Here is a 25,526-nt window from a genome sequence, read left to right as displayed (position 1 = left end):
TTGAACTTTGCATGATTTATGGATAGGATGGTTAAGAAGGTGTTTGGCACACTTGCCTTCATTGCTCAGACCTTTGAGTAGAGGAATTGGGAAGTCATTTTGAAGTTGTAGAAGACTTGGTGAGGCCTTTTCTGGAGGACTGAAATGTCGCTTCAGCTGGAAAGAGTATTTAGGCCCTTGGATGGTGAGCAGGGAGGAGGGGAAGGGGCAGGTGTTGCACCTTGTGCAGTTACCTGGGAAGGTGCCCTGGAAAGGAGAGGTGATTGAGGAATGGGCTAGGATGTCCTGGAGGGAATGATCCCTGTGAAATGCAGACAGTGGGAGTGAGGGGAAGATGTGTTTGGTGGTGCCTTTCTGCTGGTCATGTCTGGAATGTTGGAGAATGGCCCTTTGAATGCAGTGTGACGGCAAGGGAGACGAGATCACGCTGTTGTGAGTGATGAGAGGGGCAAAGGCAGAACCTCAGGTCATGGTCAGATGTGGCTGAGGGCCCTGTCAACCACAGTGTCAGGAAACCATAGTTATGGAAGAAGGAAGCTATGTCAGCACCGCTGCTTTGGAAGGTGGCATCATCCGAACAGATACAATAGCGGTGAAGGAATTGGGAGAGTGATGCTGGGAGTTCTTGCAGGATGTGGGGTGTGACGAATTGCAGTGAAGGTAGCTATGGGAGTCAGTGGCTTTGCAGTGGATGGCAGTGGACAGTTTATTCACCAAAATGGGGATGGAGAGGTCAAGGTAAGGAATGGAAATGTTGGAAATGGACAGTGTGAAAGTTATAGAAGGGTGGAAGTTGGAGACAAAATGCACAATTTTTTTCAAGGTCTGGGTGGGAGCAAAAAGTGGCACCCAAACAGTTGTTGAAGTACTCAATAAAGAATTGTGGGAGGGTGCCTGTGTAGGACTGGAACAAGGATTGTTCCACATACTCCATAAAGAGACACGCAGAACTGGGGCTCATACAGGTGTCCATCGCCACTCCTTTGACTTGGCCGAAGTGAGGTGAATTAAAGGAGAAAGTGTTCAGTGAGAGAACAGATTCAGCCAGGCAGAGGAGTGTGGTGCTGGATAGGGAGTGTGCAGGCCTTTAGTCTCGGACAAAGCCAAGAGCTGTCAGATCATCCTGGTGGGGACTGGAGGTATTGAGGGATTGGGTATCTATGGTGTGGTAAAGTTGGGATTGTTTTGTTTTCCTTATTGCTTCACTGTTTTGTTCTACAGCAAAGACAGTAAATGGATCTTCCACTAGATGGTGAAGATCCATCCGCTGCATGATTTGATTAACTGATGGATCCGACTCAAGGATCTGATTGGTCTGCACTCCTCCTACCTTGTGAGTATGTTTGCATGGGCCTTCCCCAAATTAACACTGTGGCCAGCCTTAGAGTCAACATCCACACCCACAAAGTGTTGTGATGCATCACCCTTTATTTCACAGTGAGTATACATTCCCAGCAGTTAGAAAAACATTAGATAAGCAAAGGCTAGAAAATAAAGGCTTATTTACTCCATTAAAGAAACCCATGAATGTGTCATTTTAAACAGGAATAAAACCTTTTCATAATCACAGATTCAGTTTGTCTGCGCTCAATATGCGAAGATACTTTTGAGGAAGTCAGAATTGTATTTCATCTCCAGTCTCTGGATAATGATTTGGACCAATTTTAAAGTGCTTCATATTGGAGTCTCAAACATATTCAATGCCCCATTGGCAGGTGCCTCCAGTGAATATGTTGCCCTCATACTGGGCACCATCTATGGTTGATACAGTTATATTTGTCCAATTGTAATTTCACTGTACAGAAGGCACAGATAGATTGAAATTTGCAAGCTGTGCTAAAAATCCCTCTGCATCGTTACAATTTAAGCATTCCCTTGTAAGTAAATATTTCATTCTGAAACTAATAGAGAGGTAGTGAACCCAACTCCAATCTCACATCTGAAAAGTGTCATGATTTCACACGTAATTACTTCAGTACTTTGTGTTCTGCAACAGCTCCCATTTTCAATACACTGTTCTGACATCAACTTTAAACATTTTGGAGTAAGCAAATATAATCCATTGCTGTGTGAAGAGAGAACAGTTTGGAACTTATCCTATCACCAGGAACTTCTTGACCTCAGTTTGTACCCAATTTATTTAAAGCAACTTTATAGAAAAGGGAAATTAGTAGATAGATGAATCCCTGTTACCCAGCGCAGAGTCTACTACCTGTGAACAATTGGAATTAATCTGATGTGTGTGTGAGACTTTAAGATCAAATCACCAGAGGAGTCACTAAAGTCTTTCCACTCTCCCTAAGATCCAGGTATCATAAATGAATCCAGTCCTCCATTTGAAGCCAAGCCATTGTTTTATAAATATTTATGATCACTTCCTTACCTTTGTGCTCTCTGCAATTTATTTTAACTGGGAAATGACAGGAGTGCAGTTCCTAGTGAGAGCGAAGAACTAAAGAACCACCTACCCAGGATTATGTGTTGACGCTTTGAATTGAATACATGCAAGAGGAGCTTCAGAAAGTAATTGACCAAAAACATCTGAAAACTGAATGTCCAACAGAATCAGAAAAGGCAAAAAAAAACCTGACTGTTGAAGTGAACAGAGGTGAAGTAAGCTCATGCCAAAACGAGGCACTGTGAGTTGGAGACAAAACTTTCTCACTGCTGGTGAAGGGCAGTGTTTATGAAGAGGACCATAGGGCTCTGAAGAGAGGAGATTGGGGGAACTGTTCGATACTGCAAATACTGGCCCGTGCACAGAGTGAAATCCAATGTGTACCAGATGGGAGATCAAAAAAGCTTAGAAACATAGAATAGTATTAAGCACAGCTCACTGTTTGATGTCTGAGATGTTTAGAAAAGTTTTAACTTTTCTTTTGAAAGGCAACTTCCATTAGCCCACGTTTGTTAAACCAACCGAGGTAAAAGAAACTGCTCTCAAAGGATTTGTTGTCAGCTTCCAAGTCCTTCTTCAATTGAAGCACACGATCTCCGTATTCTTGGCTGCTAAGATTACTGCCATCTTTTTCATCAAAAGCCCTGCAACAGAGTGAAGTAAATGTAAGTTTACTTTGGAGCATAAGGACATTGAAAAGAAGAACAACAGCAGGTTATTCAGCTCCCACTTGAAATAACTGTAATAGAATAGAACATCAGGTATCACAGGGAAATGATGTATTTTGGGTGGGGCTCTGATCAAAGAGAGTGAAAGTGTTCTTCCAAACAACACCAAGTGAGATATTTGTGAGAATGACAGAAAGAAGAGAAGCCCACCTTCAGGTGAACGGGCTCAGTTGAATGGGGAGGTATTGCCATGTTCTCCGAAGTAGGAAGTGAAGGTTTTGTGACATGTGTCGACTCAGTAAAAGGTTCGTGTTGATCAGCATCTGCACCTGATGTGAGCAGCCCATTAATCACAGTCTGACCAGATTCTGAGTCACGTGGGTAAAAGAAGTGACGCACTTAATGTAAAAGACTTTGGTACAATACTTACAGAGATCAACACAGCGAGAAAATTAAACTTCTCAAATAATCCAGGCAAAAAAAACTGATGGCAAAAGTTTAGCTTTTGCAAACAGATGATGTAAATCAAGAAAACTACACAGTCATAGAGATGGACAGCATGAAAACAGCCTTTGGTCCAACTTTGTCCATGCCAACCCAATATCCTAACTTAATCTGATCCCATTTGTCAGGAGTTGGCCCATATCCCTCTGAACCCTTCCTATTTATATACCCATCCAGATGCCTGATGATGGTGAGACAAAAAGTATTCAGCTATGTAAAGTGAGGCTTGAGTGTCTGGAGAAGAGCAGAGAATTTGTGGCAGGAGTACTGGTCAAACTCTCAGCTCCAAAATACAACTTATTGCGAATGATAGAGCTGATACATCAATACCAGCTCCACTCTAGTTGAAAGGCCAGTGGAGATGCAGGAAGCTGAAGCAATGCAGGATGTTTATCCAGGAATCTTCCCAGATTGTGTCTTAATGAGATCACAGAGTCACAAGCTGAAGCAGGAGAGATCAAAAGGCATAGATAAGGAGGCATTATCTGAGACTGTTTTTGATCAGGTAAGTGAGACAAAGCAGGAGCCAATTGTTAAAAATGCAAGTATCTTTCGATCTGTGAAGCTTATTGAGTTACAGCAGAAAGGTGAGAACTTAAAGCAGTTGTATCAAAAGGCATATACATGGAAGGAGAGTGAATGTATCCCTGTGCTATATTACCTGAAAAATGATGCCTTAATGAGGAAATGGAGACCATCACACATTCAAGCAGATGAGAAATGGGCAGATGCTCATCAGATTGTAGAATATAGGAGGTGTTGGAGTGGCACATGAGCTACCACTTGGAGGTCATATCGGAGTGAGGAAAACACAGGCTAAAATACAAAGACTTTTACTGGCCTGGACGAAACAAAGATGGAGTTGAATTTTGCCAGGCATGTCATACATGTCAGCTAGTAGGAAACCACAGGCAGTAATAAAACCTGCACCTTTAATACCTATTCCAGCATTTGAGGAACCTTTCACAAGAGTCTTGATTGATTATGTAAGTCCCCTACCTCAAACAAAAAGTGGGAATAAGTACTTATTAACAATAATGGATATATCGACTAGATTTCCTGAGGCAGTCCCATTACACAATATCACAACGAGAAGGGTTGTAGAAGAATTACTCAAAATTTTCACTGAATATGGACTACCAGTAGAGACACTGTCACAATATCAACCCTTTGCTTCAGGAGACACAAAAAAAGCATTTTAAGCCATTTTGTTACACATCATACTCACCTGATATAGAACCAATCATGAATCTTTGCTCCGATTTGAACCAATGGATCTTTTGGCTGAGGTGTATTTGTGACTTGAGGAGTTAATATAACAAATACTTTGAAGTTATCTTGTATTTTGCCATCTTTTATATATCCAATGATTCCCCAAGGGGCCTCGAGAGGAACAATTGTTTCTGCAGACAAAAGGGAACACAGTTGCAGTGTTTGACAAGGTGATAATTAGGGGCATTACCTGTCATGATTTAAAAGTTACAAATGGGGGAGGGATGATGGACTGGTTAACACCCCACACATCTATCATAATCTTGAAACACCTGTAGCCCTGCTTGATTGACAGCTCTGGTTAGAGACAAAAAAAACAGCAAATGCAGGAATCCAAGATGAACAAGCAGGAGGCTGAAAGAGCATAGCAAGCCAGACAGCATCAGGACTGAAGAAGGGTTACACCTGAAACATTGACTTCTCCACCTGATTGACAGCTGTGACTGTGAGTACTATTGTCACCTTCACAATATTGATTTAATCGAGGTTAAGAGTTTAAGTATTTGTGGTTTCTGCAGTTAAAGCTGCAATGAGTTTTGATGATTGGCAACATTTATATCCCGCCGTAAAAAGAGCTTTATTTTAACGGAGTGGAAAGTTATGAAAGAATGAACTTCTAAAAAAAATTTCATAAATCCTGCTGTAAATATGTGGTTCATTGCTTCTGTACAGTGTACCGTGGGTAAATAGGCAGTGGTGCTCCCTGGCATTGGGGACTTGAGGGACTATGGAGTTTGAAGGGCATACACTGACCTGGGCATACAAGAAACTAGGGGTTGTTTGTGGCATGAATGGAAGTTTGAGGTGGGGATGACGGAATGGGTTTGGGACAAAGACTGTAGGGTTTTTTCTCTTTTTATTGGAACTGGAATGAAAAGGCTGCCTCCAAACTTTTTCCCAGGTTCATGGCCTGGCAGCAGCCCACAGCTGACATTCTGAGTGCCTTCCTTGTCGTTTCCTCCAAGCACAGGGGAGACAACTCTCACTGTCCATTTTCAGATGAAAATCCAGGCCTGCATCTCCAGATTCTCCAGCCAAGACAGATAGTTTCTCAGAATTCACCCTCTCAAGTGTCATCAGCAACTTGGATCTTGTAATGGGATCACCTTCTTCTAACATCTGGGTCCTCAGTACTTATATCCAGAGTATCCCTTAATTATGCTGGCCATCATGAAAATGCTACTTTCATTTCTACTTCCTTTTTTCCTTCATTAACCAATACTCTTTCTTGCTGATATTTTACCTCCAATACTTACTGTCAAATTAGTTTTTTATGAACAACCTTATCAAAACATTTTAGAACTTTAAGCATTCTATTGGTATTTTTACCCTCAAAAACCTCTTGCTTTCATTACCTAGATCATTGAGGAAAGGAATTGGGACATCATGTTGTGACTGTACAGGATACTGGTGAAGTCAGTTTTGGAGTAATGTATACAGTTTTTGTTGCACTGCTAAAGGAGAGATATTATTAAATTGGAGAAGGTTCAGAAAAGGTTTGCCAGGATGTTGCTGGGTCTGGAGGCTTTGACTTATCAGGAGAGGCAGGATAGGCTGGGACTTTTTTCACTGGTGTGGCGGGGGTTGCGTGGTAACTTTATAGAGTCTTACAAGCTCATGAGGGGCATAGATAAGACAAATAACAAATAACTCTGGGGTGTGTGGGTTCAAAAATAGAGGGCATTAGTCTTAATGTGAGAGGAGAAACATTTAAAAGGGACCTGAGGGTCAATGATGTTTCTTATGTGGAATAAACTGCCAGAGGCAGTCGTAGATGGAGGTACAGTTACACATTTAAAAGACATTTGGGCAAGTTGATGAATAGGAAAGGTTTCAAGGAATATGGGCCAAACACTGACAAGTGGGACTAGTTTACTTTGGGAAACATGATCAGCGTGGATGAGTTGGACCGAAGGGAACGTTTCTGTGCAATATGGCTATAACTCTTTTACTGTATTTTAGCATCTGGAGATATTTGGAAAACTAGACCTCACAGTTCCATTTTTCAGAACTCCAAGATTTAGCTATTAGATTTGTCAATTTTTGGACCCTTAAACTTCACCCAATCTTTTTGTCATCTCAGATGAATTATGTAAGTTTTTTCAAGTTTGTTTGATTTCCCTGTGTTTCTGATATGCAACTTATATCTTCTACATTGAAGGCTGAGGCAAAATGTATTTTCCCATTTGCCTTGAATGTTCCTCACAGTCGAAATATCATCAGTAGGAAATGATAGAGGCAATGTATTTTTGAGCTCATCTTTATATTTCTACAAACGTTAATTCATTGTCTTTTTTTCATCTTTTTCTTTTGGTCATCAGAATTGTTTCTGAAATATTCTCAACTCTCAGGTTTACTGTTGTTATTTGGAACCTTACCAACCTATTCTTTAATTCTTATTCTGTCATTCACTTCCAATTATTGTTTCCTCAGTTTTGCACCAAATTGTAAGGATATGATTAAATGTATATGAGTATACAAAGTAAAAGTATATGAAGTATTCCCACCAGCATTTGTTCCTCCTAATCTCCATCTGTACTGATTAAAATTCTTGAAATTCTGAACCAGGTTTCTTTCCCATCACTGCTGATTGTCATCCTTCAATTTCAGAGCCTATTTCTCCACCTTTTCTATTCTATTGGTCTTCTTGAAATATTGTCTATCCTGGAATATTTATTTCCAAACATTGGTGACTTTGTAAGAATATCTCTGGGCACTGGATCTATTTTCCTTTTATCTATTTATGTCACCACTTTACCTGAAGTATTACAAATGCTTTGTACATTCAACGAAAGAGTCTTCAATTTATTTACTGATAATCTTTACATTGACCTTACTCACCGATACACTATCCCCATGAAACTCTCTGTCTCTTCCTATGTCACTTGGCTTACCTTTTCCCAGGTCACCCCTCTGCCCTATTGCCTTGAATTTTGTCCCTGAGATTAGAAAACCTTACTTTACCCCACCTAGCTCTGGGCTGGATAAGGTCGCCATGTTCAAAGACAAATCAAAGATCATGATTGGAATGAGAAAGTGAGCTTGGTATCCCACTGTACCCATATATGGACAGCTTCCACAGATTCCAATAGGTTAGTAGTGGAGGGCACAATGGACAGAATCCTGGAACAACCATTAAGATCAGCAAGCTGGAATCTTTTGGTCAGTGTGTAACTCCATAGAGAAAGTTTCAAATAAGCCAGGTGAAATATTAAAGGGTTGTTTTCAATTCCAATGTTACATTGAAGGAACAGGAAAATTACCTGCATCATTGTGGAAATGTGAATATTCAAAAAATCTTTTGAGGCCGGCCTCCACCGCATTATTGATATCCATTCCGTCTATTTCTGTTTCAACCCAGGGGACAGGCTTAAATTCTGCTTCTTCATAACCCTAAAACAAGAAAATAAAATTTATTAACATATGATGTGTGGGAAATCATGTCTCACGAACTTGATTGAGTTTTTTGAAGAAGTAACAAGATTGATGAGGGCAGAGTGGTGGCCATGATCGACATGAACTTCAGTAAGGCATTTAACATCATAGAAGACTGGTTAGCAAGGTTAGATCTCACGGAATACAGGGAGAACTAGCCATTTGGATACAGAACTGGCTCGAAGGTAGAAGACAGAGGGTGGTGGTGGAGGGTTGCTTTTCAGACTGGAGGCCTGTGACCAGTGGAGTGCCACAAGGATCGGTGCTGGGTCCTCTACTTTTTGTCATTTACATAAATGATTTGGACGTGAACAAGTAGGTATACTTGGTAAGTTTGCAGATGACAACAAAATTGGAGGTGTAGTGGGCAGTGAAGATACCTTGGAATACAACATGATCTTGACCAAATGAGCCAATGGGCTGAGGTGTGGCAGATAGAGTTAATTTTGATAAATGTGAGGAGCTACATTTTGATTAAACAAATCACAGCAGGATTTATACACTTAATAGTACGGTCCCAGCGAGTGTTGCTGAAAAAAAACCTTGGAGTGTCGGTTCATAGCTCCTTGAAAGTCAAGTCGCGGGTAGATTGAATAGTGAAAAAGGAGCTTGGTATGCTTTTGCTTATTGGTCAGAACATTGAGTATAGGAGTTGGGAGGTCATGTTCAGGCTGTAGAGAACATTGGCTCAGCCACTTTTGGAATATTACGTGCAATTCTGGTCTCCTTCCTAACGGAAGAATGTTGTGAAATTTGAACACGTTCCAAAAAGATTTACAAAGATGTTGCCAGGGGTGGAAGGTTTGAGCTAAAGGGAGAGGCTGACTTGGCTGGGGCTGTTGTCCCTGGAGCATCGGAGTCTTAGGGGTGACCTTCTAGAAGTTTCAAAAATCATGAGGGGCATGGATAAGATAAATAGACAAACTCTTTTCCCTGGGGTAGGGGAGTCCAGAAATAGAGGGCATCGGTTTAGGGTGAGAGGGGAAAGATGTAAAGGGACCTAACGGGCAACCTTTCCACACAGAAGGTGGTACCTGTATAAAATGAGCTGGCACAGGAATGGAGGAGGCCGGCACAATTACAGCTTTTAAAAGGCATCTGGGTGGGAATGGAAATAGGGAAGGATTAGAATTAGAATCTCTACAGTATGGAAATAGGCCCTTTGGCCCAACAAGTCCACACCGATCCTCCAAAGACTAACCCACCCAGACCCATTCTAATGCACCTAACCCTATGGGCAATTTAGCATGGCCAATTCACCTGACTTGCACATCTTTGGGTTGTGGGAGGAAACCAGAGCACCCGGAGGAAACCCACACAGACACAGGGAGAATGTACAAACTCCACACAGACAGCTGCCTGAGGCTGGAATTGAACCCGGGACGCTGGTGCTGTGAGGCAGCAATGCTATCCACTGAGCCACCTTCAAGTTTAGAGGGATATGGGCCAAGGGCTGGCACATGGGACTAGATGAGTTTAGGATAACTGGTTGACATGGATGAGTTTGACCAAAGGGTCTGTTTCCGTGCTGTACATCTCTATGACTGTAAAGTGTCTCTGAAAAAGAACTTTGTTCAGAGGACTGTTCCAGGTGTCTGGATGGAGCATTAAGGTGTCATTTAAGCTTTGAGTTTTAAAGGGAATTGGGAGATGTTGTTGGAAGTCTTGGTCTCAACACTTCTTAATTCATTTTGTTTTCCATTCAACTCTTTCATCTTGGGCCATTTTCTTCCTTGGGTCTTTGGTATAAAATGTATGGAATGTTATTGAAAATCTTCCACACTCAGTTACTGCAGATGTAACACAAGATCAAGAAAATGTCAATGGCCTTGAAATTGGTCCGCATTTCCAGTTGAGAAATTTGGACAAAAAAAACAATTTCAAAAGAATGTCTGATATTAAAAACAGGAACAAGGCAGTAAGATTTTGACTGATCTTTGACTACACTTGATCTTCCAGTTTCTCACCTTGTAATGATACCTCCTAATGTCTTTTGAGCCCAAAGATTTATCTACCCCAGCCTTGAATATTCTCACCTGTTGATCATCAACAACTGAATATTCTAAAGATTGATGATCATCTGAGTGAAGCTGGAGATTCCACAACAGGCTCATCGCTGCTTTCCAGTGCTATCCCTATCTCCCTTGATATTATTTAGAAATCTATTGCTTGATGTCTTCAACATAATCAATGGCCAAGCTCCCAGGGGTAAGGTTTTCCAAACTTCACTGCCCTCTTAGTGAAGAGATTCTCCTCATCTCAATCTGAAATGGCTGGTTCCCTTATTCTGAGACTGTGTTCTCCAATTCCTGAGACTCCAAGCCGACAGAAACACCCTTTCCACATCTACCTTAGCGGGCCCTTTAAGTGTGTTTAAAATGTCAATGAGTAGATCTCGCAGTCTTAAAAACTCTGGCAATTATGTGCCCAATCTGTTTTCCTGAGGATGAATATCAGTGCAGTCATGTTTCCGAGTTGAGGCGATCGGTTACAGGCTATAGATCTGAAAACAGTCATTAAATAATTTATACTGGTACAAAAATGACAGAATGCAACAAACTTTGAATCGTACTTACATTCTCCAAAATGGCAGCCTGTGGTTCGGGACAGTCCAATTCTTCACAGAAATCATCCACTTCTTGTACCTGGTTCTGCACAGCAACCAGATACCTGAAGAGGACAGACACAGTTAAGAAGAGTCTCAGCATCTTGGTGTCTGCTCAAATCGGTCTTGAACGCACTGACTGACTCTCAGCAACTTCAGGTCGATCTGATGTTTGAGTAGAGACTATGGATCACTTTATACTGTTTTGGGGTGATGGTTTTGAATATGGCTTAGCTGCAGGCATGAATGTCACATGATAAGGAAACAGATACAGAAACACTACAGCTGACTAAATATGGAAATATTATTTTGTTACAACCTTGTGATGGATCATGGGCCCAGTTCGTCCTTTCTGTGGATAGTCAGAGACTGGATACACCAAAAGATATGAATCAGTGTCCCTCAGAAATCCTGATCCAATCTTGTGTCCTAAAGCCTTCGGGTGGGTCCCTCACCCTGAAGTCAATGTGGAGACTTTGGAGAGATCTGATTAGATTCCTACAGTATGGAAACAGGCCCTTCAGCCCCACAAGTCTACATTGACCCTCAGAAGATTAACTCACCTAAACCTATTCCCCCACTCTATGTTTACAACTCGGCAAAAGAGAGGACTGTAGATGCTGGAGATCAGAGTCAAGATTAGAGTGGTGCTGGAAAAGCACAGCAGGTCAGGCAGCATCCGAGGAGCAGGAAAATCAATGTTTTGGGCAAAAGCCCTTCAGGAATGATTCCAGCCTGACCTGTTGTGCTTTTCCAGCACCACTCTAATCTTGACTATATTTACCCCTGACAAATGCACCTAACACTATGGGTAATTGAGCATGGCCAATTTATCGAACCTGCACGTCTTTGGATTGTGGGAGGAAACCAGAGCACCTGGAGGAAACCCACGCAGACACGGTGTGAATGTGCAAACTCCACACAGACAGTCGCCTGAGGCAGGAATCAATCCCGCGTCCCTGACTCTGTGAGGCTGCAGTGCTAACCACTGTGCCAACTCGCTGAGTTTGCCCAAGAAATAATTCATGGATAATAAAAACATTTCTAATTCCAGGTTAACCATACAGTTCACCCACTTGATTCCCACTGTGCCCCCACCTCCGATGTCACCAAATTCCTTGGCTACACAACAGTATTACAACCCACTATTCAACCATTCTGTGTGGATCTGGGTTGTCCAGCATCACCCAATTATACCATTGACCAGGCGATTAACCCTGTCATCACCAGACTAGCCCTTCTGATCCAATGAATACCCACCATATGACTACACCACGTCCTGATCTGACTTTCCCCAGACTGAACCAACCACTCACATATGTGTAGAACTGCAGGAGATAGGCGAGGTCCTCAATGAATATTTCTCCTCAGTGTTTACTGTGGAGAAAGACATGGCGACGTGAGAACTTGGGGAAGTTAATAGTGATACCTTGAAGACAATCCATATCAGGGTCGAGGATTGCTGGATGTATTAGACTGTATGAAGGTGGATAAATCTCCTGGTCCTGGCCAGATATACCCAAGAACGCTACAAGAGAGGAGAGAAGAAATAGCAGGGACCCCGGCTGGTATGTTTACATCATCGTTAGCCACGGGTGAGGTTCGCGAAGGCTGGAAGGTCGCAAATGTTGTGCCCTTATTCAAAAAAGACAGCAAAGAAAAACCTGGAAACTATTGACCAGTAAGCCTAACCTCTGTGGGAGGTAAGTTACTTGAGAAAAGAGAGAAGTTATACATGCTTTTGGAAAGACAGAGTTTGATTAAGTGTAGTCAGCATGGCTTTGTGCATGGGAGATCATGTTTCACAATTTTGTTAGAATTCTTTGATGAAGTGACCAGGAGAGTTGACAAGGACAGAGTGGTAAATGTAGTCTATATGGACTTCAATTAGGCCTTTGATACGGTTCCACATGGTAGGCTGCTCTAGAAGGTTAGATCGCATGGAATCCAGAGAGAGCTGGCAAATTGGATACTCAATTGGCTTGATGGTAGGAAGCAGAGGGTAATAGTGGAAGGCTGCTTGTTATGCTGGAGGCCTGTGACTAGTGGAGTCCCTCAGGGGCCGGTGTTAGGCCCACTACTGTTTGTTATCGAGAACGGTGATTTGGATGAGAATGCACAAGGCATGATTAGTAAGTTTGCAGATAACATTGAAGTAGGTGGCATTATGGACAGAGAGGAAGGCTTTCAGAAAATGCAGCAGGACTTTGATCAGCTGGGGAAGTGGGCCGAGAAATAGCAAATGGAGTTTAATATAGCAAGCGTGAGGTCTTGCATTTTGGAACATCAAATCAAAGCAGGAGTTTCTTGGTGAATGGGAGGGCCTTAAGGAGTGTAGTGGAACAGAGAGACCTTGGAGTTCTGGTGCACAGTTCCCTGAATGTGGAGACCTACATCCCAAGTAGATGGGGGAGTGAAGAAGGCTTTTGGCACACTGGCCTTAATTAGTCAGGGCACTGAGTATAGAAATTGGGAAATGATGTTGCAGTTGTACAGGATGTTGGTGAGGCCACACTTGGAGCACTGTGTTCAGTTTTGGTCACCTTGCAATAGGAAGGATGTTATTAAATGGGAAAGAGTGCAGAAGAAATATACAAGGATGTTACCAGGACACAACAAAAGTTATAGGCAGAGGTTGGACAAGCTGGGACTTTTTTATTTAGAACATAGGAGACTGAGGGAGGATCTGACAGAAGGGTATAAGATCATCAGAGGCATGGATAAGGTGAATACACTCAGTCTTTTGTCCCAAGGGTTGGGGAATCGAGCACTCGAGGGCATCAGTTTAAGGTTAGAGGGGAAAGAATAAAAAGGAACCTGAGGGGCAACCATTTTACACAGAGGGTGGAATGCATATGGTATGAGCTGCCAGCAGAAGTGGTTGCTGAAGGTACATTAACAATATTTAAAAGGCATTTGGACAAATACATGGAGAGGAATAATTTGGAAATATATGGGCCAAGTATAGGGAAATGGGGTTAGCGTGGTTAGACATTTTGTATGGCATCAACCAATTTGGACCAAAAGACCTGTCTCTGGATTGTTCGGACTCTATGACTCTATGATTCACCTCCCTCACCAGCTCCTGCAACCAAATCTAATCACTGATCCCACCACCAATGGTCTGACCTAACCTCTCTCCCACCTCGGCCCTCCATGACCTTATGCAACTGCCTTTATCCCCCACCGACCTATCCTGACGTGAAGCCACCCTCATCACACGACCACAACCCCATCACCCAAACCAACTAGTCCCAACCCTAAGATCAACCTCACCCTCACACCACTCCAGTAACTCCTCATCTGCTAATCTTTACTGTCCTTCAAGCCACCCATCTGCCACTCTACCCCCAGACCTATCGACCACCCTGCTCACTCCCCACCTGCCACTCTACTTCCTTACCCATCTGCCACACCAACACCTCCACAACCTGCCACTTTACCCATGTTTGTTACATTTTTACTCTCTCTCTAGCTTTTCATAAAGGCTTTGGGCTAACTCTTCACCTTATTGCGATGTTGGTGCTCGTGCTGTAAAAGGTGGGTACTGCTTCTACAAAGATTCTTTGTGCTGCTTTCTGTGGGGATTCTTATACTGGGTGAGTTCTGCAGGATCCTCCATCTGAAGACTGGTTGACTAATTGGAGTGTTCAGTTACTATAGCCGGATTCTTCGGGGGGTTGGAGCAATGTGGGCAATGGTAAGATGTGTGGCTGAATCGGGAGAGAAGTCTGGTGAGATTTACTTCAATGTTTTGATCATCTCATTTCACCATTTACACTTTTCACAAGCAGCGCGGCAAATTCTCGCTGGGCAATGGTGAGTCCCAACTGATGGCGATTATTGTTTGGTAATGTCCTCGTTGGCGGTTTAACTCATCTCACTAATATTCCGGTTGTGCTCTTACCAAACTTGACAAACAAATAGCCATCAGGACATTTTGCTAATTTTGAACCTGCTGGAACCATACCTGGATCTAGGGGCAATTGGAAAATTACAGCACTTTGCAACACTAGCCATAGGGTTTGTAGCACTGTTTCATTTTGTCTCCTTAAGTTCTTCAATGCTTGTCTCTACAGATCTTAATTTCTTTAAGGATTAACACAAGTCATTGGGATTTAGTGTCAGTTAGATTTAAAGTTGAAAACAAGATGTAAATTGCTTTGAAAATTTTCCGGGTGATAACCAATCAGAAAGAATTGCAGGTAAATTTTAAATATCATTTGATAAAATCTACAAGTAGTAAAATATCTGGACTTGTTTTATACAAATCGGTCAGATGAACTGACTTTGCATTTTGTGACTGTTTTTCTGCATCTCTCATGAGTTCAACATCAAAAGATGTAAAATACCATGTAAATGTTACCGAGAGGCCGAGAGATGGGTTGTGGGGGTCTGACTGCAAAGTACACAAATCAACTCTGTAGCTCCCTCAAATCCAGGATCATGGTCAATGTCCCTGAAATCTGGACCACATAAAGTTCACTAAAGTAAAGTCAGCATCCAGAGGCAAATCTGAAGCCAAATTCTATTTTTCCGTCTTGACATTTAAGGGCCTGCATTTCAGAGAAATATTTGGTTCCCCTTTTTAAATCTGTAAATTGTTCAAGTGCTCTTCAGTCCCCCAACAAACAATCTTCAGCTGAATCATAACTGACTGGATCATTGTGCATTGTGTTCATGTTGTTGATTTCCTCCTGGGACATGATCATTCATGACAGACTGACATTTATTACCTATTCCTTCCTTCCCTTTAGACAATGGTGGCAAGTTGTAATGTTGAGCCACTGCGGTCTGTGATATGAGTATTTGTAGCTTAGACAGGAGAGTGACCTCTTCTGAATCAGACCATTTGTTAGACCCCAGCAAGATGCTTGGGTACAGTTGTTTATGACACAATTTATTACAAGAAGAATTGAACATGAAAGTAAGGATGCACTGAGCATTCATGTGCCTACATGTCAAATACTGGGTGCAGTTTCTATTTCCTTATTTAAGGAACATAGAACATAGAAAAGTACAGCGCAGTACAAGCCCTTTGGCCCTCGATGTTGCACTGATCCAAGCCCACCTAACCTACACTAGCCCACTATCCTCCATATGCCTATCCAATGCCCATTTAAATGCCCATAAAGAGGGAGAGTCCACCACTGCTACTGGCAGGGCATTCCATGAACTCACGACTCGCTGAGTAAAGAATCTTCCCCTAACATCTGTCCTATACCTGCCACCCCTTAATTTAAAGCTATGTCCCCTCATAATAGCTGACTCCATACGTGGAAAAAGGTTCTCATGGTCAACCCTATCTAAACCCCTAATCATCTTGTACACCTCTATCAAATCACCCCTAAACCTTCTTTTCTCCAATGAAAACAGCCCCAAGTGCCACAGCCTTTCCTCATACAATCTTCCTACCATACCAGGCAACATCCTGGTAAACCTCCTCTGCACCCGTTCCAGTGCCTCCACATCCTTCCTATAGTATGGCGACCAAAACTGCACACAATATTCCAGATGCGGCCGCACCGGAGTCTTATACAACTGCAGCATGACCTCAGGACTCCGGAACTCAATTCCTCTACCAATAAAAGCCAGTACACCATATGCCTTCTTCGCTGCACTATTTACCTGGGTGGCAACTTTCAGAGATCTGTGTACATGGACACCAAGATCCCTCTGCTCATCCACACTACCAAGTATCCGACCATTAGCCCAGTACCCCATTTTCTTGTTACTCTTACCAAAGTGAATCACCTCACACTTATCTACATTGAATTCCATTTGCCACCTTTCTGCCCAGCTCTGCAGCTTATCTACATCCTGCTGTAACCTGCTACATCCTTCCTCACTGTCAACAACTCCACCGACTTTCGTATCATCCGCAAACTTGCTCACCCAACCTTCTAGCCCCTCCTCCAGGTCATTTATAAAAATGACAAACAGCAATGGGCCCAAAACAGATCCTTGCGGAACACCGCTAGTAACTGCACTCCAAGATGAAACTTTACCATCAACTACTATCCTCTCTTCTTCCAGCCAGCCAATTCCTAATCCAAACCTCCAACTCACCCTAAATGCCATACCTCCGTATTTTGTTGCAGTAGCCTACCATGGGGAACCTTATCAAACGCCTTACTAAAATCCATATACACCACATCTACTGCTTTACCCTCGTCCACCTCCTTAGTCACCTTCTCAAAGAATTCAATAAGGTTTGTGAGGCACGACCTGCCCTTCACAAAACCATGCTGACTATCCTTGATCACATTATTCCTATCCAGATGTTCATTAATCCTATCCCTTACAATTCTCTCTAAGACTTTGCCCACAACAGAAGTGAGACTCACCAGCCTATAGTTACTAGGGTTATCCCTACTCCCCTTCTTGAACAAGGGAACCACATTTGCTATCCTCCAGTCTTCTGGCACTATTCCTGTAGACAACGAGGACATAAAAATCAAGGCCAATAGCTCTGCAATTTCCTCCCTTGCTTCCCAGAGAATCCTAGGATAAATGCCATCAGGCCCAGGGGACTTATCTATTTTCACCCTTTCCAGAATTTCCAACACCTCTTCCCTAATACCTCAAAGCCGTCCATTCTAATTAATTTTGATTCAGTATTCACATCGGCAACAATGTCCTGTTCCTGAGTGAATACTGACGAAAAGTATTCATTCAGTGTCTCCCCAATCTCTTCAGCCTCCACATGCAACTTCCCACTACTATCCTTGACTGGACCTATTCCTACCCTAGTCATTCTTTTATTCCTGATATACCTATAGAAAGCCTTTGGGTTTTCCCTAATCCTACCAACTAAGGACTTTTCATGTCCCCTCCTTGCTGCTCTTAGCTCTCTCTTCAGATCCTTCCTGGCTACCTTATAACTCTCAATCGCCCCAATTGAACCTTCACGCCTCATCTTTACATAGGCCGCCCTCTTCCCTTTAACAAGGATTCCAATTCCTTATTAAACCACGGCTCCCTCACACGACCCTTTCCTCCCTGCCTGACAGGAAGATTGTCAATGTACTGGAGGTGGTTTACAGAAAGATTACTAGAATAAAAGCTGACATGAATGAGTTATGCGGGATAAACTGGACGGGATGGGCTTGTCTCCACTAGAGTTTAGAAAAGTGAGGGGTAATTGGATTAAGTGTACAAGACTCCTGAAGGGTCTTGACAAGGTGAACATGGAAAACATGTTTGTTTTTGTGGTTCAGTCCAGAAGTAGGACATCATTACTGTAAAATTGGGGTCACCCGATTGGAATATTTTCCTGTCAGAGGGTTGTATGACTTTGGAACTCACTGCCTGAGAAGGTGGAGGTGTGGGTCATTGAATATTTATACATTTATTCAAAGGAATGAAAGATTATCAGGAATGATGAGAATATGGAATTTGAAATACAGATAGTTCAGCCATGATCTTACTGGAGGAGGATCAAGGGGCCAAATGATCGACTTTTGTTCCTATTTCGTATTTCTGTATGATTTGACAGGAGGTTTTAGAATTGCTGAAGAAAAATCTCTGGCGGCAGACCTTGAGCATTGACTAGTTTATGACACGGTGCATCATGAGGAGAAGATGGTCCTGACAATGTCTCGGTAGAACACCGAAGTATGGCAGAAAGGTACAAGGTTATACAGGGCTGAGACACAGGCTGACCGTTAATGACAAGGTGTCAGGATGGTTTGAAGAGATACCGAAGCAGGGGTCAGCTCTCGGGGTCAACCCCAATTGATGCTACCCATTCCGCAAGTGGTCAGGATTGAAAGTCATTACCCAATGTGCTGTTTACAGAAATGCATAACAAATGTAGGACAGGTGTCCTTATTCAGAGGAACAACACACATTGGCAATATATCGTAAACCAATTGATGGGGCTCAGCACGCTTGAGCAACTAAGCTACATGCTCTAGCAATACATCAGAGTAGGGAAACACTGAGCAGGCAAACTGTGATACTTTGAACAGTGAAGCTACACTTTAGTATCACCTCCTGGTGAGAGAGGAATGAAGCGATGGCGAGAAAGCCTCTCACAGCTACATGCCAAGGACGAATGCTCTTCGGGATGAGGGACACTTCAGCAAAATGGTTCCTTAACCGGCAGGGAAGCCACGATCAAGAAAATGGCTTCCACAAGAATCCTGAGGGGTCTGGACACAGTAGGGTTGGAGTTCCCACTCATGAAAGGATTCCGAATGAGAGGCACAGATTTGAAAGTGTTCACAGAGAAAGTAAATGGAATATGAGAAAAAATGTTTCCACATGGGAAGTAGTTAGGATCTGGAATGCAACGTCTGATTCAGTTGAGGCACTCAAGAGGGAAAATGATGATTCCTGGACTTGGTATTGGGAAACGAGCCCAACAAGGTGATCACATTTACAGTTCGGGAGCATTTTCCATGTTCTATGTTCTAGTTGGTGGGCAGCACATTATCAGAGAAGTGTTGGACAGGCTGCAGAAGTGATTTACAAAAATGGTTCCAGGAATGAATAGGTCGGGTGAAGTTGTTCCTGATGATAAAAGGAACAGAAATAAGAAGGCAGAGATTTAGAGTCAGTGGCAATCACCTGTTAATACATATGATTGTCCACTTCGGACATTCCGTGTCACTGGTCAGGTTTGTGTGAGTCCTTGTGAGGCTGATGAGGCTGATCCTAGAGACATATCTCCAACCACTTTGGGCAGATGTTTCTGGGAGGAGGTGGAAGTGGTCCTTGGCCTTGAGATCATTGGCATTCCTTTCTCTGGTACCTTCTCTCTACTTCCTCTTGCTGACAAGCGTTCTCAAAGAATTGTTCATACAGGAGTCTCCTCCAAGTCAATTTCTTCTGAACAAAGGTCTCCCATGTATTGATGTTTATGTTATATTTCTTGAGGGAAGTGTCAGGGAGTCTTTGAAATGTTGCCTTTGTCCTTCTCTTCTTCACCCAGAAGGAAGGTTCTTGGAAAAGATTTGCTTTGACAGTCGGAACATGGACATCCTAAGCACATGGCCGGCCCAAGGAAGGTAGTTATGGATGGTCATGACCTCGCTGTTGCTGCTATTAGCTACTTCAAGGATGCTAATATTAATATGCCTGTCCTCCCAGCTAATGTGGACAATCTGTCTCAAACAGTGTTAATCATATTTCTCAAGTGTCTTGGGGTGCCGTCTACATGTAGTCCAAGGTTTGCAGCCCAGTAAAAGGAGTCAGAGGTAAGCCTGCCATATACCCAAGGGTCTTGGGATCAACACGAATATCATGGTCATTAACAGCTTTCATCCCTAAGTGTCAAAGATGATTCTCTCAGATTGGATGTGATGTTGAACCTCTGCATCAATATCAGCCTTAGATGAGAGATAGCTTCCCAGGTAAGGGAAATGTTCCAAGTTTGGGAGGATTTCTCTGGTGATCTTAACAGAGGGATGGGCTGGAGCTTGATCTGGGAAGGGCTGGAAAAGGATTAGAGCTTTCTTGAGAGTGCATGAAGATTCTGTTCCAAGAGAACAGAAATGCCAATTGTCATCAGCATCCTGTGGGTGTTCTTTTCTTTGTTGATTTCAACCAGTTGAAAAGATTTTTCCTGTCTCCAGAAAAATGTCCACAGCAATGAGAAGTCTGTTCCTGACAAGATGGGGAATGGAGGCAATGAAGGTGGAGAAAAGGGTGGGCTGAAGACCCATCCCTGCTTAACCCCAAAGGATTCTGTCATATTGTTGGCGAGGACTGACACCGATATCTTGTCGCTGAGGAGATGGAGGATTTTAATGAATTTGATTGAACAACCAGCATGAATTGAAAGCCTCATTCACATTGGTGAAGGTCATGTAGAGTGCTTGGTCATGTAGAGTTGTTCGTGTTATTCCTGGCTTTCCTCTTGGAGTTGGTGAGCAGTGAAAGGCACACGGGTTTTCAGGAAAGATTTCCTCCCTCACTGGCAATGATCTTCTTGGTGATGGAGAGTGGGGAGATTCCTCGGTCGTTCCCACCATCCTCTTGCTCCTTTCTTGGAGATGGAGGTGATGGTGCCATCCCTAGGATTGACAGGGATTGCTTTGGCCCAGATTTTCAGAAACAGCTGATAGTCAGCTCTGCTTCTCCAATTTGAAAATCTCTGCTCGAACCTCCTCTCTTCCTGTGGTTTTCCCATTTGTTATCTGTCAAATGGTGACTTCAATTTCTGCCAAATGATTATCTTTGATGGGGAGTGGGGACATTTCCTCAAATAAGTCCCTGTTGATAAATGTTCTCATGGTAGTATTGCCAGGTATGGAGAGCTTTCCTCTGGCTGTCGATGAGGTCTTGGATGATGTGATCATTCTTGCTGAACCAGTCTTGGGGTTTTCAAATGAACTCGGAGATTTTGGTTGAAGACATTGTTCATGAGTCTGCTTGGTTCTTGAAGCTGCTCAACATTGAGCGTTTTCTCAATTGTTTCTTCACCTTTGGCTGCTTGTGCTGTTTGATGGACTCTGTGGAGCAGATGAGCCAGTGCTGTGTCCAGCAGTCCTCTGCATTGGTCATCCCTTTGGCGATGAGTACCTTCCTTTTGGTCTCGCAGTTGACGCAGTCGATCATGTCCCAGAGCTTTGCTCATCGGTGCTTCCAGGAAGTCTTGAACTTGTCTTTTTGATGGAACAGTGTGTTGGTGATGTAATGGTAATAGTCAAGGTCTTACCAGACCACAGCACAGCTCTCTCATTGGAGACAGAAAGATAACTGCGGCAAACAGATTTCTTAAAGAGAAGCTTTTCTCTCATTGTCACTGAAATAACTCCACAGAGGCCGATATCCTGTCGTTTAGTCAATCTTCATTTATATGTGGAGTGTCCTTGACACTGATCCAGGTTCCTCACAGCCAGCTCTCAGCATGAACAGGATAACACACTCCTGTTTATATATATTTTATTAAACAATTCACAGTTTACAAAACAGCGAACATTCACAGCTGTATGTGGAGAAACAGCAATTTTACAAGGGAGAGGAGCAGCAAAGCCAGGCCCCAAACCCTACCATTCAACCAGTTTACAGAGAGATGACGACAAACCTCAAATCCCAGTTTCACATATGACAAGACAGTGACAATAACTGCAGATGCTGGTAACCAGATTCTGGATTAGTGGTGCTGGAAGAGCACAGCAGTTCAGGCAGCATCCAACGAGCAGCGAAATCGACGTTTCGGGCAAAAGCCCTTCATCAGGAATAAAGGCAGTGAGCCTGAAGCGTGGAGAGATAAGCTAGAGGAGGGTGGGGGTGGGGAGAGAGTAGCATAGAGTTACAATGGGTGAGTGGGGGAGGAGATGAAGGTGATAGGTCGGGGAGGGGAGGGTGGAGTGGTTAGGTGGAAAAGGAGCTAGGCAGGTAGGACAAGTCTGGACAAGTCAAAGGATCTGTGCTGAACTGGAAGTTTGAAACTGGGATGAGGTGGGGGAAGGGGAAATGAGGAAGCTGTTGAAGTCCACATTGATGCCCTGGGGTTGAAGTGTTCCGAGGCGGATGATGAGGCGTTCTTCCTCCAGGCGTCTGGTGGTGAGGGAGCGGCGGTGAAGGAGGCCCAGGACCTCCAACAATGACATTTGTACATAAAAAGCTAATCCAGTTACATAAACAGTGCATACAATACAGACCCAGCAAGCCCCTATCCCTCCCACCTTCCGACCACTCTAAAGGCAGCCCGCCCCTACGTACCTGCCGGCTCTCGGTCCACCCCATGCCCCTTCCATTCTCGGTCCACCCTGACACACCTTTTGACCACCTGCCTGGGGTGACAGCACTGAGGATGGCTACCCACTTTCTGGCTCTCAGTCTGTCCCTACGTACCATTGGGCTCTCACTCACCACTATGCGCCGTCCGGCCAGTGGGCTATCCTGGCACACCTTCCGGCCACCTCTAGGACAGCCCATCCCCTCCCTGGGATGACAACGTGCAGGGTAGCCCACAAGCCTTCCGGATCTCAGCCTGCCCCTGCGCACCTTCTGGCTCTCAGCTGCTCTGACACACCTTTTGACCACTTCTAGGACAGTCCGTCCCGATTACCCCTTCTCGGGACGACAGTACTCAGAATGGCCTACCTACCATCTGGCTCTCAGGGCGACTGGCATCAGGGTGGCCTACCCAACATCCAGCTTTTGGGACTGCCTACCATCCTGCAGGTTCACAGGATGGCCTACTCACCCTCCGGCTCACGGGGTGGCAGTTTTCAGGACGACCCATGACCCTCCCAGCTCACAGTAGGACCTGCCAGACCCAGGGACATGCAAGACAGTGCAGGTGATAACACCAACAAACAACACAATACAGTCAGTCAATTACCAAAAACAGAGTCCTTTCTGGTACACAGTCCAAATAGAGTCTTCAAAATATAGAGTCCGTTCGCAGGAACAGAGTCCACTCCTGTTTTTGAGGTGCATTGTCCAAAATGGAGTCCACTCCAAACTGCAGAGTCCACTCCTGAAGGCAGCAAATGCACACCTCACAGCACACAGGTATTCAGTCTCTGTGGAGTCCTGGCCCAGCCTTGGAAAACCAGGCCCACTCACAGGAACAGTACATTGTAAAGGTGTAGTTAACTCACAGGGGTTTGGTCCACTCCTGAAGGAAAGGTCTTCTCCCAAACCCCAGGATATAGCAAGTGCTCACCTCCCAGCACACACACACATTCAATCTTCAGACACCCAGTCCCAGGGCTAGGCCTCCCCACAGGAACAGCTCCTCTGGTAAAATGTATGTCTTCCACAAGGGCTCAGTCCAAACACCAAAAACAGTGAGTATACATACAAAAAAAACAAAGAAAACTAGAGTCCAAGGGCTAAGTCCTACCATAAAATCCACATTGTCCTTTTCTCAAAAGTAAAAAGGAGAGAAAAGAGTAACACACACAGGCTGGAACCAGCCACTGAAACAACAATCCCCTAATGAGAACAGAGTTACACCTGAAACACATTACGTGCATCAGGAGTTTAACAATCAGTCCTCACTAAAAGGAATGCCAGTGAACAAACTGGAGAAATAATTCAGCCAGTTCAGGAATCAGGTTTCTCCCCCCCCAAAAAAACAGAAACTAACAGTAACATACAGACTATAACACCAGCCAGCTAGCTAGCACAGAGTCAGTCCCCTGACACAAATAGAGTGTTCTTGAGACTCATCCAGCTCTCTCAGAGTGAGCAGAACCTCTGGCACACCTGTTTTTTTAAAAATTTTATTAAACAAATTACAAAACAGTTTACAAAAAACAGTCAACATTTACAGCTGTATACAACAGCAATTCTACAAGGGAGAGGAGCAGCAAAGCTCAGCCCCAAACCCTACCATTCAACCAGTTTACAGGGAGACGAGGGCAAACCTCAAACCCCAGGTTCACATGTGACAAGACAGTGACAATGACATTTGTACATAAATGGACAATCCAGTTACATTAAACAGTGCATACAATACAGACCCAGCAAGTCCCCGTCCCTCCCACCTTCCGACCACTCTAAGGCAGCCCGCCCTATGTACCTTCCAGCTCTCGGTCCACTCGATGCCCCTTCCAGTTCTCAGTCAGCCCTGACACCTTTCAACCACCTCTAGGACAACCCGCCCTGGTACCCGCCCGGGGTGACAGCGGTCAGGACGGCCTACCCACCTTCAGCACCTTTCGACCACCTTTGGGGCAGCCCACCCCGGTACCTGCCCGGGGTGACAGCACTGAGGACAGCTACCCGCCTTCTGGCTCTCGGTCTGCTCCTACGTACCATTGGGCTCTCACCCACCCCGATGCGCCGTCCGGCCAGTGGACTATCCTGGCACACCTTCCGGCCACCTCTAGGACAGCCCGTCCCCTTCCTTGGGATGACAGTGTGCAGGGTAGCCCACAAGCCTTCCGGATCTCAGCCCGCCCCTACGTGCCTTTAAATATGTTGGAAAAACAAAACAGTGAATGTGGTTCCCATTATTTTCGATCTGCTTTTTGTGCCTTTACTGTGAGGTCTCTCGCGTTCCCCCTTTATAATTCTCCAGTCTTTGCTGCCAAAGGATCAGCAGGTTACTTTTACAGGTTAAATAACATGCGTTAGCCTTGATGTACGTATGTTGTGACTTTGTGTCTACTCTACATTAAGAAGCATCTGAGTCATCACTTGGCCTCTCTTCTGAGTAAGATTTACATGATGCTTTTCATCTTTGCTGAATGTTGTCACAAGATCTAAAGTGACTTCATCTGCACCTGGATAAATCAAAATCGGGAGATTTTGCAACATCAAATTGGCGGACTTTGCTCATTGGCTGTTTCTCAGCAACAAACTCAAACAAGCAGACAAAACATGTCCAGAATCCCGAGCCACTCTCCCGAGATCAAAGACATCTCGGGAATGACTACCAGACTACTCAGTCCTCTTGGCACCATGGGACCCCACATATCCATCAACACAGTAAAACAATAGCTCATGAATTTGAAAGACTCTGTACAGATAATAAGCAAAGCTAATGTCATTTACAAAATACCTTGCAAGAACTGTAACAAACACTACATTGGACAAACAGGCAGAAAACTAGCCACCAGGTGCATGAACATCAACTAGCCACAAAAAGACATGACCCACTCTCACTGGTATTCTTACATACAGATGAGGAAGGATACCACTTCGACTGGGACAACACATCCATCCGAGGACA

At 43.9% G+C, this 25,526-nt stretch overlaps 1 protein-coding gene across 2 annotated transcripts; it reads right to left on the bottom strand.

Moving 5' to 3' along the window:
- Window positions 1-1,479: 1,479 nt before the first annotated feature.
- LOC140454531 (heme-binding protein 2-like) lies at window positions 1,480-23,734 on the bottom strand. 2 transcript variants are annotated; one of them, XM_072549353.1, is made up of 5 exons: window positions 23,691-23,734; window positions 10,854-10,947; window positions 8,106-8,235; window positions 4,799-4,973; window positions 1,480-3,042 (listed from the first exon to the last, which is right to left on the bottom strand). In XM_072549353.1, exons 1-5 carry the CDS (start codon window positions 23,702-23,704, stop codon window positions 2,868-2,870), a joined length of 588 nt encoding a protein of 195 aa, XP_072405454.1. In that variant the 5' UTR covers window positions 23,705-23,734; the 3' UTR covers window positions 1,480-2,867. The 2 variants fall into 2 exon arrangements, with proteins under 2 accessions (XP_072405454.1, XP_072405446.1); XM_072549345.1 differs by lacking the exon at window positions 23,691-23,734 and adding an exon at window positions 23,184-23,380.
- Between the last annotated feature and the right edge of the window lie 1,792 nt (window positions 23,735-25,526).

Source organism: Chiloscyllium punctatum, chromosome 3, assembly GCF_047496795.1.
Source record: "Chiloscyllium punctatum isolate Juve2018m chromosome 3, sChiPun1.3, whole genome shotgun sequence".
Taxonomy (NCBI): Eukaryota; Metazoa; Chordata; class Chondrichthyes; order Orectolobiformes; family Hemiscylliidae; genus Chiloscyllium; species Chiloscyllium punctatum.
This window is presented reverse-complemented; position numbering and strand designations above follow the sequence as displayed.

Excerpts from the sequence above, each read along its gene's own strand:
- LOC140454531 (XM_072549345.1), bottom strand. The coding sequence starts at position 23,281 with ATGCACCTCAAAAACAGGAGTGGACTCTGTTCCTGCGAACGGACTCTA. Across the intron at positions 10,948-23,183 it reads CAGAAAGGACTCTGTTTTTG|GTATCTGGTTGCTGTGCAGA; the intron begins GTAATTGACTGA and ends TGTCCTCTTCAG. Across the intron at positions 8,236-10,853 it reads AGGCTGCCATTTTGGAGAAT|GGTTATGAAGAAGCAGAATT; the intron begins GTAAGTACGATT and ends TTCTTGTTTTAG.